Genomic DNA, 17,506 nt, shown 5'->3' with positions numbered 1-17,506 from the left:
TTAACCATGTTATTAAAGCACACTTGCTTTCCGGTCTGCAAACAGAATGGAAATTGACTTATGGGACTTTTTCAGTATGAACGAATTTACGGCTGTACGACTGATATAAAATTAGTCAGGAGACTAATAAAAAGGAGATTTCAGTGTTTCTCTCTGTTGGATAACCTTACACAGAATTATAGTGACTGAAGAGAACACCTTTAAATTTTAGATGCTTATGAACAAGCACTTGGGTCAACTGAGAGCAGAAATAGTCTGATATTTACTTTGAAGATAGAATAGGACTAGAAGTCAAACCCAGGAAGCTCTAGAATGAAAAGAAGGCTTGCGTAGGTAAACTGTACAAATATTTCTCAGAAATAATTTTAAACTTAGCTGGAAATTGGAGAACATATCTGAAGTAGACTTGACACCCTGCTTTAATAATTACTCCTTTTACATAGAAAAATGTTGTATTATCTCTCTGCTGTTTGCTAAACTGTGGTTTGTTCATTTTTTCTCAGTATACTAAGAACAGATAAGATGATCATTTCCCTCTGGCTGTTCGTTCTCTTCCAGACCGTTCATCGTGCTGCCTCCACTAATGGAGTGGATCCGGGTGGCTGTAGCACACACCGAGCACCGGCTCAGCGTATCTGTAGACAGCGATGATGTGAGACAGGCCGCCAGACTGCTCTTGCCTGGAGTGGACTGTGAGCCGCGGCAGCTAAAGTAAGACACTGCTCTGCACCACAAATGTATCTGTATGGTTTAACATACAAAACTAACAGCTGGCTTATTAAATGTGATGAACAGCAGATGTGGCATTGACACTGTGGTTAGTTGGTGGTGAAGCGTGAGGATGCGTTAATGTTCAGAATCAGGAAGTCTCCCTTTTTGGGGGTTCCACAGCGATCCACATATTTTAATTTGGCGCAGGTTTTACGCCAGATGCCCTTGCTTACGCAACCCTCCCATTTTATCTGGGCTTAAGACCGGCACTGAGAGTTAACCCCTCTGTGGCTTGGTTGATTCCCTGCCCAGGCATCCAATTCAGGCCACAGCAGACATACAAGAGTGTACAATAAAAATCTAAACTTCTTTTAATTTGATGATCAGCATGGTATTAAACAGCAAGAGTTTAAATGCATATTTTTATATTTTGGATAAAATAAAGCAGGTGTTTTCTTGAGAATTTCTACTCAGATTTGATTCGAAGCTCAGTGTTGGAACCACTTCTAGCCTTGGCTAAGGTTACCATGCCCTGATTCTGAAAGAGTTCTCATTTCAGACAAAAGGGAACATTGCATAACATATAAAATATAAAAGGCTCTGGGTTTTGTGATTACTCTTTAAATTGATCTAAAAAGATTACAGTACTTTATACCAACACATCAACTTTTTCTTCTCTTTTTTTACCACACAGATTCTGCACCATTATTAAGTTAAACCTCAACAATGCTGGCATGATAAATAATTTTGAATTATTCACACAGTCAGTGTTCACAGTGAAAGCTCTTCCCGCAGGCAAATTTAATAAAGGAATAAAAGAATGAATGTAAGCATGGAATTCAAATGTCACAAACACAAAGAATTGGGAGACGTACTGAAATTGTCCTAAATACAATTTCCTTAGCTGTAATATCCTGTGAGTTATAATTACAAGCAGGAAACAATGGAGATACCTGTGATTATAACTTGCTACTACTTTTATCCTTTCATCATTCAGATAATATGTTCGGATAATGATAGATTCTTCTTTGTTGTTTTGTATATTGTAATGTGACTGATTAGACTGTAAGAGAAATTATTCAGTAACTTCTATGAACAAGGCAACGCTGGCAGGTTCTGTGGGATTTAGAGTTTTAATCACTTCTAATTCATTACTGCCTGCTTTATACCAACAAGGGGACAACCAGACGTAGGTAAAACAATCAGGGAATTAATCAAAAACAAGCTGAGGGTGGAGACCTAAAACAGAAGCCAAAGCTAAGCAAAAACACATGGTACAGAAGCGACGGGACTCGTGATACAGACTGAAGAGATTTTTTTGAGTTTGAAATTAGTCCTCCAAGGTTTGTGTTTATTTTTGTCTGTTTTTGAGACTTTGGTTTATCAATCAATAAAAATGACCCCATTTCAACTAGATATGATCTGTATTTTCTGTTATCTTTTCAGATCAAGTTTTGTTTAAAAGCTATGAGCTTGTAAAAGTACAAACCCTTCACAAAATTCAGGTTTATAATATATTATACAAGTGGATTTGCATTCTTGTTTTTCCCCCCTGTTTAGTTACCGTGAAAAGATGCAATTTATAGTAAATTGCTGTGTTAAATTATTCCTAAATTGACCTTTAAGTGGTTAATTAAGTGGTTAATTAGACAAAAAAGGTTTTCAAGATGAAGTTTGTTAGAATATAGGCTTGGTTAAACACTAACTGGACCATTTTTATTGAAAGGTGAAATTTATCTCTTTGAAAGTACAAAAAAATTGTGTTTTTGCATAAAATATACTGATAGGTGAAATGTCTGTGCTGAATTCTCTTAAATTTCCTCCAGGATCAATAAAGTATCTATCCATCCATCCATCCATCCATCCATCCATCCATCCATCCATCCATCTATCTATCTATCTATCTATCTATCTATCTATCTATCTATCTATCTATCTATCTATCTATCTATCTATCTGTCTGTCTGTCTGTCTGTCTGTCTGTCTGTCTGTCTGTCTGTCTGTCTGTCTGTCTGTCTGTCTGTCATCCATCCATCCATCCATCCATCCATCATTATTCTCCCTGGGTGAGAATAAGTATATGAATGTGTTCATCCTCCAAATGGTGCCATCTCAAGCCCCGTGTTCCTGGGACACGCTCTGGACCCTGACTGAAGTTGATTGAATAAGAACCAGCCTCCTTAGTATGAGATTTTCTGACATGGTGCTGTGTAAATGTCTAATGCAGATTTCACTTAAAAATGTTTGACAAATGTTCTAATCCCACCAAATAAACAAAGCTTTGCTTTAGGGCTGTTCTTAGCCTGGCAGTAGTTTGTTGAAATAAAACTTGACTTGAAATCAGTATGTGCCAAGCTTCCTGTTCAGCTCACAGTGGTTTTAATGTTGGGGTTATTAGAGTGCATACAGGCCATTAACTACACAGCAGAGAAACATAAATGCTGCTGCATTTTCTGGTAAGCAACCCTATACACAAGAGGAAACAAACAGACTTTACATATCGGTGTCCATATCTAACTGAAGTTGGAAGTACATTTATACCCATATTAATTCCACAATTAAGTCCATTTTTAATGTATAAAATATGTCTTAGTCCATTCATTATAGAATATAGAAAGATCATTCATTTATCTTTAGTAATCTTCAAGTTTAAACTCTCCTTGTTTTCCCTTCTGTAACTGTACTGTTCATGTGCCTTAGTTCAGTAAGGAATAAGTTCCTAAGATTTTCTATTCTATTCTATAATTCTGTATTTTTATTATATTTGCTTCTACACAATGTCACCAGAAAACATTTTCTTTTGTGTCTTCAGAAATGATTTTATTCTATATTTTATTATATTCTATTCTTCTCAGTCATCGGAAACTATTCTAACCTATTCTGTCTTCAGAAAGTATTCTTTTTTTCTGCACTATTCAGCTTCTGTAGGAAATTATTATAATTTCAATTTTTGTATTATATTGTCTTCCTTTCAGAGTCATCAGAAAGTATTCTATTTTACTTTGTATTCAAAAAGCATTCGTTTTTGTATTTTATATTCTATTATACTCAATGTCACCAGAAACTATTCTGATGTATTCTGCCTTCAGAAAGCAATCTGTTTTTATATTCTATTATATTCTGTCTCTGTATGACATATTATTACATATATTACATATTACATATCTATTCTGTAAATATAATCCTATATTTTTATTCTATTATCTTCTACTCAGTGTCACTAGAAACTCTTCTATTCTATTTTGTCTTCAGAAAGTATTCTATTCTATTCTATATCTGTTCTCTCTTCAGAAGGTATTCAATTCTATTCTATTCAGTGTATAACATAATAGAATTGACAATACTAGATATTGAATTTTACACTAGCTAAAATATGACCAGTAAAACATCCATTTAAAACAAAAGCAATTTCTGCTGCAATTCACCAAAGAAATGTCAATTTGTTCCCCAAAGTCAAAAGTCTTCATGGGCAGAGAGTAAAGTTTGTTTTTGGTTCTTTTCCAACTGCTTTCCCACTTTCTATACTAACAGCACAGCACATTTCTCTCAAGACAGCACTCAGAACAAATGCCAGGATGATTTCAATTGATTTAGCTCTACGTTTCATTACATTAAATAATGAATCAGCACATTTCTGCTCAGTTTTTAAAAAAAAAAAAAAAAAAAGATGCCTACTTGTATTGACATACAAAAAAACATCTGTTTGTTGCTCTTGTTAGCATTAAGCCAGATTTGCCAGAGCTAGTGTTTTTTGCAAACTCAGCTGTCCTACAGTTAAAGCCAGCAACTGGTGAAAAACTATGTTTTAAACTCACCACTGAAGCATCTTACCATCCTTACAGCTGAATATATTGTACCTCTTCTTCTCAACAACAGTAGCTGTATTTCAAAAATGTATTAATATTAATGAACATTGGGTGTCTGCTTATGAATATTAACAACTAGCATGCTGTCCAAAGGACTTCAAATACTGTAGAAGAGTTGAAGAGATACTCTGCAACAACTCATTAAATATGCATGAATATGATTTTTCAGAGTAAAAAGCACTAAAGAAATTGAGACAAAAATAGGATTTAAGATGTAGGCAAGATTTACTACATCCATAAGATACTATCAGGTCTTAAGTGAACCACCAGCCAGGTTTCTTGTTTGTCAGCTAGATATCTGATACAGTGAAGCCTTTAAATGAAAAATGAACACTTATTAAAATCTTCTTACATCTTCTAAACTTCTTGTCTCTGTAAACTGTGGATCTTAGCAGGTTTGCTGTAGCTAGCTATCTAAAATCTGCCCTTTCAGTCTATTTATCAGCAGCACCTTGGATTAAAATTAACTCTCATTGCTGAACAAAGAATCAATCAAATTGCGTATTTGATTATAATAACTATACCTACTGTTCAAGAGCATTTCAATTTAGCTAACATGCTACACGTAGCTAGCTAACTAATTGTTTTTCTACCTAGAGAGCAAAATACCATAGTTACAGTACCATAACAAATGGCATTGCAGGTTAATTAAACAACAGCAGTAATTTAGGTTACTTTAAAGTTCAACCATTTTTAATGTATTATGTTGTAATTGAAATATTGAAATATATATTTGACGTTTATATATAAATGACAGGGCTATTGGTGTAGCATGTAGCTGCTGGTTTTTCAGTGTGATGTAGTAATATCCGATTCAGGTTTAATCTAAGTATGATCAGAGGACCTCCAGGTATCTGTGAATAATAGCCAAGGCATTTTCTAATTTTCTAATAATTTATCATTTTATTTTAGGGGAAATCACTACCTTTGCCCAAGTTATTATGTTTTTAAATAATATTAAAAGTAATCTAATTTAATGAAAATTTAATGACACATAAAAATTGAGTTATTTGCATGAAAAATTAAAAAATTCTGTCTCCAATAAATCTCATTGGCTAAATGTAATAATGTGCCTAATTTTTATCTTCTAATGAATCTGTCCTGAGTGATTCGATCAGGTATAAAACCCAGATGCTCTGCATCTGTTTGCTCCTGCTTTTAATGCAACATATTTCCTGACAGCACTTCTTGTCTTTTTAGAGCAGACGATTGCTTCTGTGCCACACGAAAGCTGGACGCAGCCTCCACAGAGGCCAAGTTTCTGCAGGACCTGGGCTTTCGGATGCTCAACTGTGGCCGCACTGACCTGGTCAAGCAAGCGGTCAATCTGCTGGGACCTGATGGCTTAAACAGCATGAGTGAACAGGTCAGATCTGCTGATACATGCAGAAATACACTTGTCATGGCTCTAATGACAAGAACCACAAATGTTTACTTAATCTAATTTTGGTAACACTTTTTTTTTAGAAACTACCGAGGACACACAGCAGCTCTCATAACGCCTGAACTGTTCTTACGTTGCGACATTGGCAGCAATTCGATTTTCAGTTCATTTTGCCACTATGGTAGAGTAATATGATGGTACATTTTCAGTATACTGTTATATTACATTGACAGTAATAACAGTCACTGTACACAGTGGCTTAGTGGTTAGCGGGTTTGTCTAGCATCTCTGGGTTTGGAGGTTTGATTCATGCCTCCACTCGATGTGTGGTGCCTGCAAGTTCTCCCTGTGCTTCAGGGTTGTACTCTAGTTTTCATTTACAGTCCAAAGACATTCTTTCTAGGCTGACCGGTATCTCTAAATTGTGTTTATTTCTGAGTATGTCTTGCACTAAGGTAGGTCCAGGATGTCCCTAGCTTCATGCCCTGTATCCCCAGTGTAGGCTCCATGAACGAACGCTACCGAAATTGGAATTGATTCCCGCAGATTCTGTACTGAATTTTTAGAATTGTTACAATTTTGAATAATGTACAGAATGTTTACTTTGTATTTTAAGTTTTGTTAAGTGCAATCCTACTAGCATTGTTATATTTATCAGACTACTGTATTTTAAGCACTCATCTATCCCATGATAAATAGTGTGTGTCATAGACATATACAGTATTGTGCTACATGATATAATTATGTTTCAGTCAGAACGGTCTCTACATCTCTATATGCAAAGACACTGTAGTTACTAAGTAATGAGAAAAGTCTCCTAGTTTGAGTGTTTGGATGTCTGCATAGTGCTTCCAAAGATTTACATTCAGCCCTTCTGAAGTTGTGTCAGGAATGCTTGACTCTCTTTAGAAAAGCACACTGATATCACACAGATTCCTCCAAGCCACTGTTTGTGTTGGACCTTTTTACCACCTGCAGGCCAAATAGATACCAGCAGTTCATGTCCTGTCTCTGGCGGTACTTCACATAGCCTGACAGGGATCTTTTTCTGTTTCTCTCAGTACACTTGGGAGACATTAGAGATACTAATAATAGGTTGTTTTTTTTTGTTATTAGTTTGAACGTGTAACATTTTCATCTAAACTTATTTAATGCTGCTGGAGTTTTTCTTAAATAGTGGTTCAAATGAATGCTAGATTAATGTTAAAGATATTTTTTGTGTATGATGTAAGCAGACAGAAATTTGCCAATATTTAATTGTGCATGAAAAAATCTAGAAATAGGAGAAAAGAAATTACAGTATAAGTAGATTATAACCATCTACAGATGTGAGGATATGTTTCATCACTTGAAAGTACTTTAGGCGGAATTTATATAACACTTGAAATAGACTTGTTGAACTTAACTATTGCGATTGGTCAAGCAGAGGTACACATGGACTCATAGAATAGCAGAAGTCTGGGACAAAAGCCAGAAGTTCACTTTCTATCGATTCCCAACTCTCTCTTCCTCTACTGATGATAAAGTTTCTTCACCCACCACCTGCTTTCTCCTCCTAACTATGCCACTATTACTCCTACCCAAGAGGCTTTAGTCCAGAGCCTGGCTGTTTAACACAAAGCAGAAAACACTTAGAATTTTATCATATTGTTTAGTTTAAATTGAGTGAGGCATACAAAATTACATTTGAAGAATTTAACCTTGGGAGCAGATTTTGATTGTGTCCATCAAGCCAGCTAGTTTTCTGATAGCTTTTGAAAGTGAGATGTGCACAACCTCAAATAAATGCTTTTCATTGCAAGTGAATTGCTAAATTGTGTCACAAACGTTGTGATAGACTCAGTTCTTTTATGGTAAAATAATAATCTTGTGCAGGTATTGATCATTTTATTTTAAAGGTATTAAGGTCAGGGGCATGGTGGCTTAGCATGTTTGCCTCTCAGCTCTAGGGTTGGGGGTTTGATTCCCGCGTCCGCCTTGTGGGTGTGGAGTTTGCATGTTCTCCCTGTGCCTCGGGGTTTCCTCCAGGTACTCTGGTTTCCTCCCACGGTCCAAAAACCTGCATGGTAGGTTGACTGGCATCTCTGGAAAATTGTCCGTAGTGTGTGAGTGTGTGAATGAATGAATGGGTTGGCACTCCGTCCAAGGTGTATCCTGCCTTGATGCCCGATGACACCTGAGATAGGTGCAGACTCCCCGTGACCCGAGAAGTTCAGATAAGCGGTAGAAAATTAATGAATGTATGTATTAAGGCCATGGTGTGAGAATCAATGGGAGAATGTAAACATGGTTGGATTTTAATGTTCTCTGATTTGTACATAAGCAAAATGACTACACTCTTAAAAGAAACGATATATAGAATATATATCTATATATTTCTATAAAGAAACTAAAATTCTACTGTTCTACCACTTCCTTTATGTATGTTATAGAAAATTGTTAGAAAACCCAGTGGGATTCTTAAATCCAAGCTGGATACTTATTTTTAGAATAATTTATGAGTTCTTCATTATGAGTTCTTACCTCTTACAGTAAGTGTTTAAGTTTTTCCAGAATTTTCAATTCTGTGTAGAACACCAAGTCAATTTTTTTGTGTGTGGTAAATTTGTTCTGCAGCCATTTCTCTGACAGGAAGAAATCTTGATATTGTGTAAATCTCAAATCTTGAAAGCAACTAAAACTCATTGAGAGATCACAAGTTTAAATCTTATAATCTGTAGAAAGAATGGGTTAGGATGGGCTTCTCTTCCTCCCTTTTCAGTTAGAGCGAAACCTGTCAATAATGGGTGTTTGTTTTCTAATCTGTGCAGAAAGAGGGCAGACAGTGTTTTCCTCAAAGTGTGTTACACTTCCCTGTGATGCAGCATAATACGCTGTTGGAAAAGATGTGGATGGTTGATTTCATGTGCCTCTGAGGAAACTGGTGAATGGCTGGTTGATGGGAATTGGCAGATGAATAAATAGGGAAGAAAATGACAGAAGATCCATTCGTAGGATCATAGACCTCAAGGTGTGTGAGAAGTGATGTGAAAATCTGAAATATTATATTGCATTATAAAAGTAATAATAGTGATATGACATAACAACATAAAAGTAAAAAAATATGGTCAAGGTGGATGATTTTTTTTCTTCACACAAGAGACTCATTTTCTTGCATTCCTGGACACAGTAGAAAGAACAAGGCTATATGCTGTTGTTGATATTTTGCAGTATATACTCATGAAAGATGACACACAAAGAGTAAATGCACTTGTTTGTGTGAGTCCCAGGATATTGGTTGTGCTAGTTTCAGCCGTTGAACCCTGACACCACTGATTGAGACACTGCACGTACTCGTGGTTCAGGTGGTTGTTATAATGGTGTTTGTTGTTGAGTTCAGCTGAGTCTAATTGGAGTTCTCTGTAGAGCAGGGTCCAGTCGACAGTGTCAGTGTTATTGTGAATCTCTGATATATGTTAACTGCCTACAGTAGGCAAATGGCCTATTTTAGCCTTTAAACCCTAGTCTATTTTAGACAATTTCACTTCAGCTTCCAGTATTGCCGTCTGTACAGGAATTATCACTACAGAGGTTCATACATGCCATAATTTGCATAATATACAAACCATAATAATGTACAAACTATTTTAAGCATTTTTAAGTGTAAAGTCTTAGAAAGTTTGTGTCCAAATAATCAGCAGACTATAAAGTTTAGTAATTATCACAAATATGGAGAGCTTTTTATATATATTGCTGCTACATTTTATCTATCTATCTATCTATCTATCTATCTATCTATCTATCTATCTATCTATCTATCTATCTATCTATCTATCTATCTATCTATCTATCTATCTATCTATCTATCTATCTATGTCGATAGATAGATAGATAGATAGATAGATAGATAGATAGATAGATAGATAGATCTATCTATCTATCTATCTATCTATCTATCTATGTCGATAGATAGATAGATAGATAGATAGATAGATAGATAGATAGATAGATAGATAGATAGATAGATAGATAGATAGATAGATAGATAGATAGATAGATAGATATGTGTGTTTCTATTCTAGATATCTTACACTGTTATTTTTATTTTAAACTATGTTTTGATCTATAGTCTTTTCTTTGATGATATTTTTCTTACTTTAGCTGTTGTGTTATCTTGAATTCCCACTACAGGGGATTAATAAAGGTACATGAGACATCTCAAACAAGGTGAATTTGGTAACATTGAGTTTTTATGCAAAACAGAGAACTTCTTATGCTGACCAGATTCCTTTTAAACAAAGCCCGCCATCAGCCCCTCAGATCCCAGCTATATTTTTAAACTTTATTGTCTTCTGTTGGTTTTCTGCTGAGTTATTTGAGAGTAAACATGTCATATCTTGTATAGCTTGTAAGATTTAGTTTGAATCTGTTATGTGTGATATAGCACTTTAAGCACCAGAGCAAATATCCCTTTTATTTACTTCTCGAGCACTGCATCTCTCAGATGAACAACTTAAGTCTCCCGTGTATTTATGTGCTATAAAGCTAACAGCGCGAGTGTGTACACATCATCTGACTGTTTGGAAATAAATAAGGAAAGTGGAAATAAAACAGGGTGCATATTTGGAGTGAACAAACCTCTTAGGGATATTTTGATGAATTTGTGACACTAGGTTAGTTTAGGTGAGACAGCAAGCCTTGCTATGTGCACGTGGTTCTGATATGACCTCAATTGCTCACAGACGCATACAAAACATGGAAATGAGGCCTGTTTCACTGTGGCTGTGGCACTATTTTCTCTCTATTGGGAATAAAAATTGTGTTAAACCCAATGCTGTGTATTTTTGAAAACCAGTTTACTTACTGATACTTTATCGCACAATGGAATTTTTTTAAAGATAATTTTTTTTCTGTTTGTAATCAATCGTGTTGTTTTTCTGAATGATAAATTGTTCTTAAAACAAAAAAATAAATTGTATTTATTGTGTTGTTTAGTGGTTAAAAAAATGCAATTTTTCAAGTGATTACAAAATAGCTACTGTACAAATTCATTTATTCTCTGTTTTCTAATTTCCTTATATTTATTATTCCACCTTGTATAATTTATTGAATTATTTCATTTCATGGTCCTAATCATGATAAAAAATGATAAAAACATTCATATGTAACACAACCAATACAAAACAACAAACACAGCCAGACAGTCTGCTCACCCTCACGTACTCACGCTCTCAAACTTCAGCTACAAGAAAGACCCAAATAACACACAGTTTGCATCACCATAAGATAAAAAGAAAAAATTAATAATACATACATGAGAAAAAAAGAATTAAATAAATTGTTAACCAAAAGCATAAACAAGTTGTTTTAAGAAAACAGAGAGAAAACAGAAAGGAACGAATGACACAATTAAATTCCTGTGTGTGTGTGTGTGTGTGTGTGTGTGTGTGTGTGTGTGTGTGTGTGTGTGTGTGTGTGTGTGTGTGTGTGTGTTTGTGTGTGTGTGTGTGTGTGCAGGGAATGACCCCACTGATGTACGCATGTGTCCGTGGTGACGAGGCCATGGTACAGATGCTGCTGGACGCTGGGGCCGATATCAACAGTGAGGTCAGTATGAATCAGAGGATGTTATATATCGAACCCAGTGTGTCTTTATAGCTGGATCCTGTTCTGTATCATCATGTAGCTGATGTCTGTCCATGTTCTTCTCTTGCTGTCAGCATGACATGTAAAAAGTCTAAGTGCTGTATTTAACCCTTGAAGCTCTCAGTTTAAACCAACACAGAGCTGTATTTATTCCTCAGCCTTTACACACCTTTCCTAATGTAGCTACTGAATAATCTGCTTGATCATTTAAGAGAGTTTGAGGGGTTAAAAGTGTGTCTGCTTAAATCTTAAATCTTAATCATAAAATCAATAAAGAAAATAGATATATATAATTCATTTGTATAATCCATTTTGTTTCAATTTTAGACAAATTCATCCCAAAGTAGACACACTTAACTTTTCGTGTCCCATTTAAGTCAAAATCATGAAGTACCCCATACAGCCCGAACTCAGATAACCCAAAGTTTATTAAAGCCTGTCTTGGCAATGGAAAAGGCTTCATGGATTTGACTGTGTTTTGATCTGTTTGTGGTTTCTTGTGGAGAGAGTGACTCTTGAACAAAATGCCAAGTGCCTGTTCAGAAACGAGCGTTCTCGTTTTATAACGCACTAAAATATCACATTTAGAATACTGTGAACTGAAGGGTATATATGTGTGGCAGCCTGGGAAAACGGTTTGCTTAGGGGAAGCGTGACATTTTCTACTATGTATAGTTTTGAAAAGTAAAGACTTTCGCCAACTGAAATGTGTTTTGTGAAGTTCTGGAAGTTCTTACATGTGAAAATGGATAAAATTGGACATAAAGATTCTACCGACCATCAAAGACATCATGATAGACATCGTGGATCTGATTACAAATATCCATCAAACAACTGATGAAAGTGTGACATTCACTGTGTGAGGATATCGCACGTAACTAGCATGGTTTCAGGCTCACTGACTGTTCAAAGTTAGACTAGTCCAAAGTTCAAAATTTCCACTCTTTAAATTTGAGGTGTTAATGTATGTATGGTCAATAGTTTGTGTCCCAAATGACATACTTTACTTTACACTTATATTATGTGATTTAGCATCCTGTGTATGGATTTGGTTTTTTGCAAATTGGAGCTATAAACCGTTTCCCAGCTAAGCATTGCTAAATGATCTCAAACACAGCTAATGTAAAGTAAAGTGCATTTTTGAAATTTTGATATAAAAAATCTCACACAACTTAGACTAATTTACAAAAAAACAATTCTTGATCTTGTTCAATCAACGGATTGTCTTTGGCTATCTTGGAAATTTAAAGGGCTATCTGCTAACCCTGCCCCTGTTGCACTACATAAACTAAAGCGTTCAAAAACTTCCTCATCCAGGTAGCTGTGAAGTTATTTCTTCTTGTTGGAATTTTCAGTGTGAACACTCTCACTACTCACATAAGTATGTGATTTGGGACACAGCTCGAATTCCTGATTTGTTTTCCCAGACCCCCGTATACTATCCATAACATTTCCAATCTGTCAATGTCATTATTCATAGCTCAAAGTCATGACTGTTCAGCTACTCACAGATAGCGTCTTTATATAAGCACGCAAGATTAATAAATTGATTTTTGCCTGATAGAAAGCACAGCTAAGAGAGAAGCAAAGGATGTTTAAGTCCCAGCTTTTGGCACTTTGCTTATGAGTCACTCCTTAGTGTGTCCTCCAGCATTTATGATCTATGCCAATTATCTCTCCTCCAGTCTATCTGTCACTACCTTTAAAACTTGCAAAGAACCCTGCAGATTATGGCCAGGTCTCTGGCTAAAGTACTGGGATATGTGTGAGTTATTATATGGAGAGTGAGGAAAGGGAAGGCTAGTTTTCAGCATTGGGTGGATTTCTATTATTAAAAAAAAATCCTATAAGTCTATTCTTAACTGTCTGAGGTTAGCACAGGGGCAGGTGGGAAAAAAAGCTGTCTCCAACTTTCCGCTCCAACATTCCTCTCAGTCAATTCTTTATATTTTTTCCTTGCTTTTCTTTTTTTTTTCTTCCACGTCCAACTTAACTCCAGTGTGTAATGGCTGAATGCTATTTGTTTCCCTGAACTTCCCCTATATGACTTCCCAGGTTCCCAGCTCAATACACAGACACCCCTCAGTTTATCCTGACACCAGGCAGGGGACTCCACTCACTTTCGCCGTGTTGCACGGACACGTCCCTGTCGTGCAGGTAGTAATGACGCGAATAATTCAATGCCTTCCATCTCTGCACTCTCCTTCAATTATTATTATTTTTATTATTATGCACTAACATAATAATACTGGCAAAAAATACTCCTGTGGACTGGATGTTTCTCTTCAGGCTGGATTTAATGAGTCAGTAAACAGTGCATAGCAGGACGTTTTCTACTAAAAGCACTTGAATTTTTTAAAGAACACGTATATACATACAGGATTGTTTGTTCTCTTAAGAACACAGGAGCTCTATTACCTCTGAAGCAAAAGCCACATGCTTTGTTTATGTTGTATGAGTTCTCCTACTAACTAAAATCATTCATTTAATGAAAAGGCTTGTTTTCTTTTGTTTTGTTTTTGTTTTTTTGTGTTGATTGTGTTTTTTTCTCTTTCCTCCGTTGGTTGATTGTTATTTTAGCACTATGATTAACAGAAAGCTAGACTAGCAGGAGATGGGTGAAATGCATGCAGTAGATCACAGCCTCTCCATTGCAGGCGAGCTACAATAAAGTCTAGTGCTACCGAATTCATTCATCTTATACCAGTATAAAGTATAAAATATTCATGCAGCTACAATGTAAATAAATCTGCAACTAACAAGGATCAATCAATGAATTTATTGATTTTACTTCAGTGATTCGATCTTTTCAGTTGATTGGCTAAATTTATTATTTTAAAAATAGCCACAATGTGATTTAATTAATGAATACAACCTATTAAATGTATTTTTTTCCCCAGCATTTCATATTTAGTAAAACTACTTCAGGACTCAGGTTATTAATTAAAGTTTAATATAGATAACATTCTTCTGTAATGCCACGAGAATACAAACTGTTTATGTCGATTTATTATATTATTAAAAATATATAATGCAATAAATTAATTATAATTAATTATAATCATTACTACCAATTATATTTATTTATTATTGTTATTATTTATAAGACATATTTGTAATGAATATATATATATATATATATATATATATATATATATATATATATATATATATATATATATATATATATATATATATATATACATTACTACACTTATATACACTTCTTGGACACAGGTCTCAATTACCGGTAGTGTCAAAGCAGTCAATGTTACAGACTTCGTTACCCACGGATCACTGCGGCCTACGAGTATGACCTCACAGGACTCATCTTCCCACAAGGCATCTGCACTCCCACAGTTACTGTACAGTCAATGTCTTTCGACGTACTTTATGTTTTTATTTATGGAAACTTATGTTCAGTATTCAAAAACCTGTCATGACAATTAGAGTTAAAGAGAAGAAAGATATTGCTAGAACTTAATAGGACTGTCATGTTTCCCAGGGATTCAGTTGTCTCTATCACTGTTTATTAGCACCTTTGTTTCCTTTGTTTCTTTGTGAAGTAGTATGAGACGTTTCTGAGCCTGTCTACTGTTAGAGATATTCTATATTCTTCTTGCTGTATTTCCTCCCAGCAGAGTTTTAGACTGATGGTATTCATAGTCCGTGACCTACTTGTACCAGTATGGATGTTTTCATTTTTCATACAGTTCATTAATATAAATGTAATTGTACATATGTCAGTTGTGACATTTGTGCGGCTCAGATCGACCATCGTCTGCTTTAGACCTGTCTTTTGCCTGGATATTGTTTGAACTATTAAAATAAACTCACCTGCACTTGCATTCAAACAAGTTTAGTTTTCTGACATTTGAAAACAGGTGAACAGAATTAGAAGGACAGCCACTGTGAGCGTAGGAGTACAGATGGCTTGTGGGAGTGAGTCTGATGCGTCCATGCATGTAGGTCTCGTGATCTGTTGGAAATGGAGTCTTTGATGTTAGCGGAAGCGACAGGTCGAGACTCTTACCTGCATTTCAAGCCTTATTTGTTCAGTTTCGACTAGTCAAATTCAAAATAAAGCCCTATACGCAACATTAAGATGACAAGTTCATTTTGCTTGACGTATCATTTCTGGTGTGCGGACACAAAAATTGACTCAAAAGCTTCCAGCATGGTTGATGTGAACTGAAAGCAGGATAGTGACTTCAACATATCACTAAATATCTATTCTGTGTTTGTGTGTGTGTGTGTTGTGTACATTTATCAAAACACCTGCATGGAAAAAATACTTGACTGCTTGTGGTGTGAAGTGGCATATTGTGTGCTACATTGTGCTTTATAGATTATCTAATTGATAATGAAAGCTTATTACCTACTTGTTTATTGTAATTTATCGATTTTGACGTTTGATGTTGCAGCTCTGAAAGGAACTGCTAGGAATCTATGTGCTTTCAGACGTAACAGGACATCGTCTCGGGTAATTCCACGTGGAAGGGAGGGTGAAGGTAATTAGAGTTGTATAAACTGCTGGATTTACTGTATATACAGTATACTGTATATCTGTTTACTCAGATACTAAGTATGTCAACATAGCAGCATTTCTACTAAAAAAATATCTAAATGCTATGTATGTTTATATAAGTTGTCAGAAAGTGCTTATGTCGAGGGGAAGAGGGATGTCTTTAGATTTGAAATGTTACGTTCACCCAGTTACACGTGAAATTACCCAAGTCCTGTTATGGCTGTTGAGATGCACAATTTCAACTCTTTTATTTATTTATTTATTTTTACATCCTCAGTAATTATGCTGTATTTGCTTTTGTAGAAATCTAACAGTTAGAGTTAGAGACACAGTATAAAAAAGGAGCATTTTCTTTAGAATGATGTGTTTTGTCTGTTACGGCCTGATCCGTGATAGCTGCTACTGGACGCCCGAGCCAATGTGGAGGGGGCGTTGCAGGATGGAGCCGAGAACTACGCAGAAACACCGCTCCAGCTGGCCTCTGCTGCAGGTGACACAGCAATCCTCAGCAACGTGTTATTCATGAGAGGCTTTCTTTAACAAGAAAATGTGAATCTAGATGTTGCTTTATAATCCGGATTTGTTTGTGGATCGCGTAGCTGGAGTCGAGTCAAGCCATGCCAGTGACACAGATGTTTTCTCTTACTCATAATACACTTAGCACTACTTGACTGTATAGTCTACAGTGATATAAAATATTTTAAAGATATGAATTAATCACACTATCTGGTGTAGTATGAGGAAGAGGAGATTACTTCCTCATGTTGTGTCAAGGAGTTTCTCCTGGCTTGCTCAATAGAGATCTGAAGAAAAATTTGATCAGATTATTTAATGCAGTAAATAATGTTGCCAAATATTCTGGAAATAATCGTACAATAAATCGAGACAAAAATATGGCAATAATTTTCTCTTCAACTAGAACACAAAATCCCAAGAGAGGCATGTCCATGAATATGAATGAGGCCAAACGACTCATTAAATTTACATAAACAGTGTCTTGCATCATTCTGAAAATCACTTAACTAGTTGACTTCCAGGTCCTCATACAGGTGGCATTACTTGATTAGGCACTAAGCTAAATGTCTTCTTCAGTCCTTTCTCTATAGCTAAAGAGCATCAAGGGTTGAGCAGGAGATCTTGCATACATGTTGTAAGAGTGCTATAAGTAAACAAATGTGTGATTTTAAGGTTGTGTGAGGTTTATGACATCAAAACCTCATCAGCTCTTATTCCTCATGCTCAGTTTGACATACAGCTGGTCAATTACCCCCAGCACCCAACATGCCAAGGACGGGACACTGATTTGCAATAGAAAAACAATCAGCAGGAGTCTTTGAAAAGGTCCGCAATAAACAGGAAGTGGCAAAATTCTTATCTCGGTTGTTATGTTTC

At 35.7% G+C, this 17,506-nt stretch overlaps 1 protein-coding gene across 3 annotated transcripts in view; it reads left to right on the top strand.

The window, feature by feature from the left end:
• Positions 1–17,506, top strand: part of btbd11a (BTB (POZ) domain containing 11a) — a 179,870-nt gene that overhangs the window by 143,615 nt on the left and 18,749 nt on the right. For 2 of the 3 annotated variants that reach the window (XR_007138679.1, XM_047804098.1), the window contains exons 4-8: positions 559–711; positions 5,778–5,943; positions 11,458–11,547; positions 13,642–13,743; positions 16,511–16,604. Coding sequence is in view for 2 of the 3 variants with exons in the window: in XM_047804098.1 (XP_047660054.1) it covers positions 559–711; positions 5,778–5,943; positions 11,458–11,547; positions 13,642–13,743; positions 16,511–16,604 (605 nt within the window). In the remaining variant the exon portion in view is untranslated. The remainder of the gene's footprint in view (positions 1–558; positions 712–5,777; positions 5,944–11,457; positions 11,548–13,641; positions 13,744–16,510; positions 16,605–17,506) is intronic. The other variant, XM_047804099.1, reaches the window with a different exon arrangement.

The sequence above is a fragment of the Tachysurus fulvidraco genome, chromosome 19 (genome assembly GCF_022655615.1).
Source record: "Tachysurus fulvidraco isolate hzauxx_2018 chromosome 19, HZAU_PFXX_2.0, whole genome shotgun sequence".
In the NCBI taxonomy this organism is placed as follows: Eukaryota; Metazoa; Chordata; class Actinopteri; order Siluriformes; family Bagridae; genus Tachysurus; species Tachysurus fulvidraco.
The sequence above is the reverse complement of the archived record's forward strand: the minus strand, read 5'-3'. Positions and strand labels throughout refer to the sequence as shown.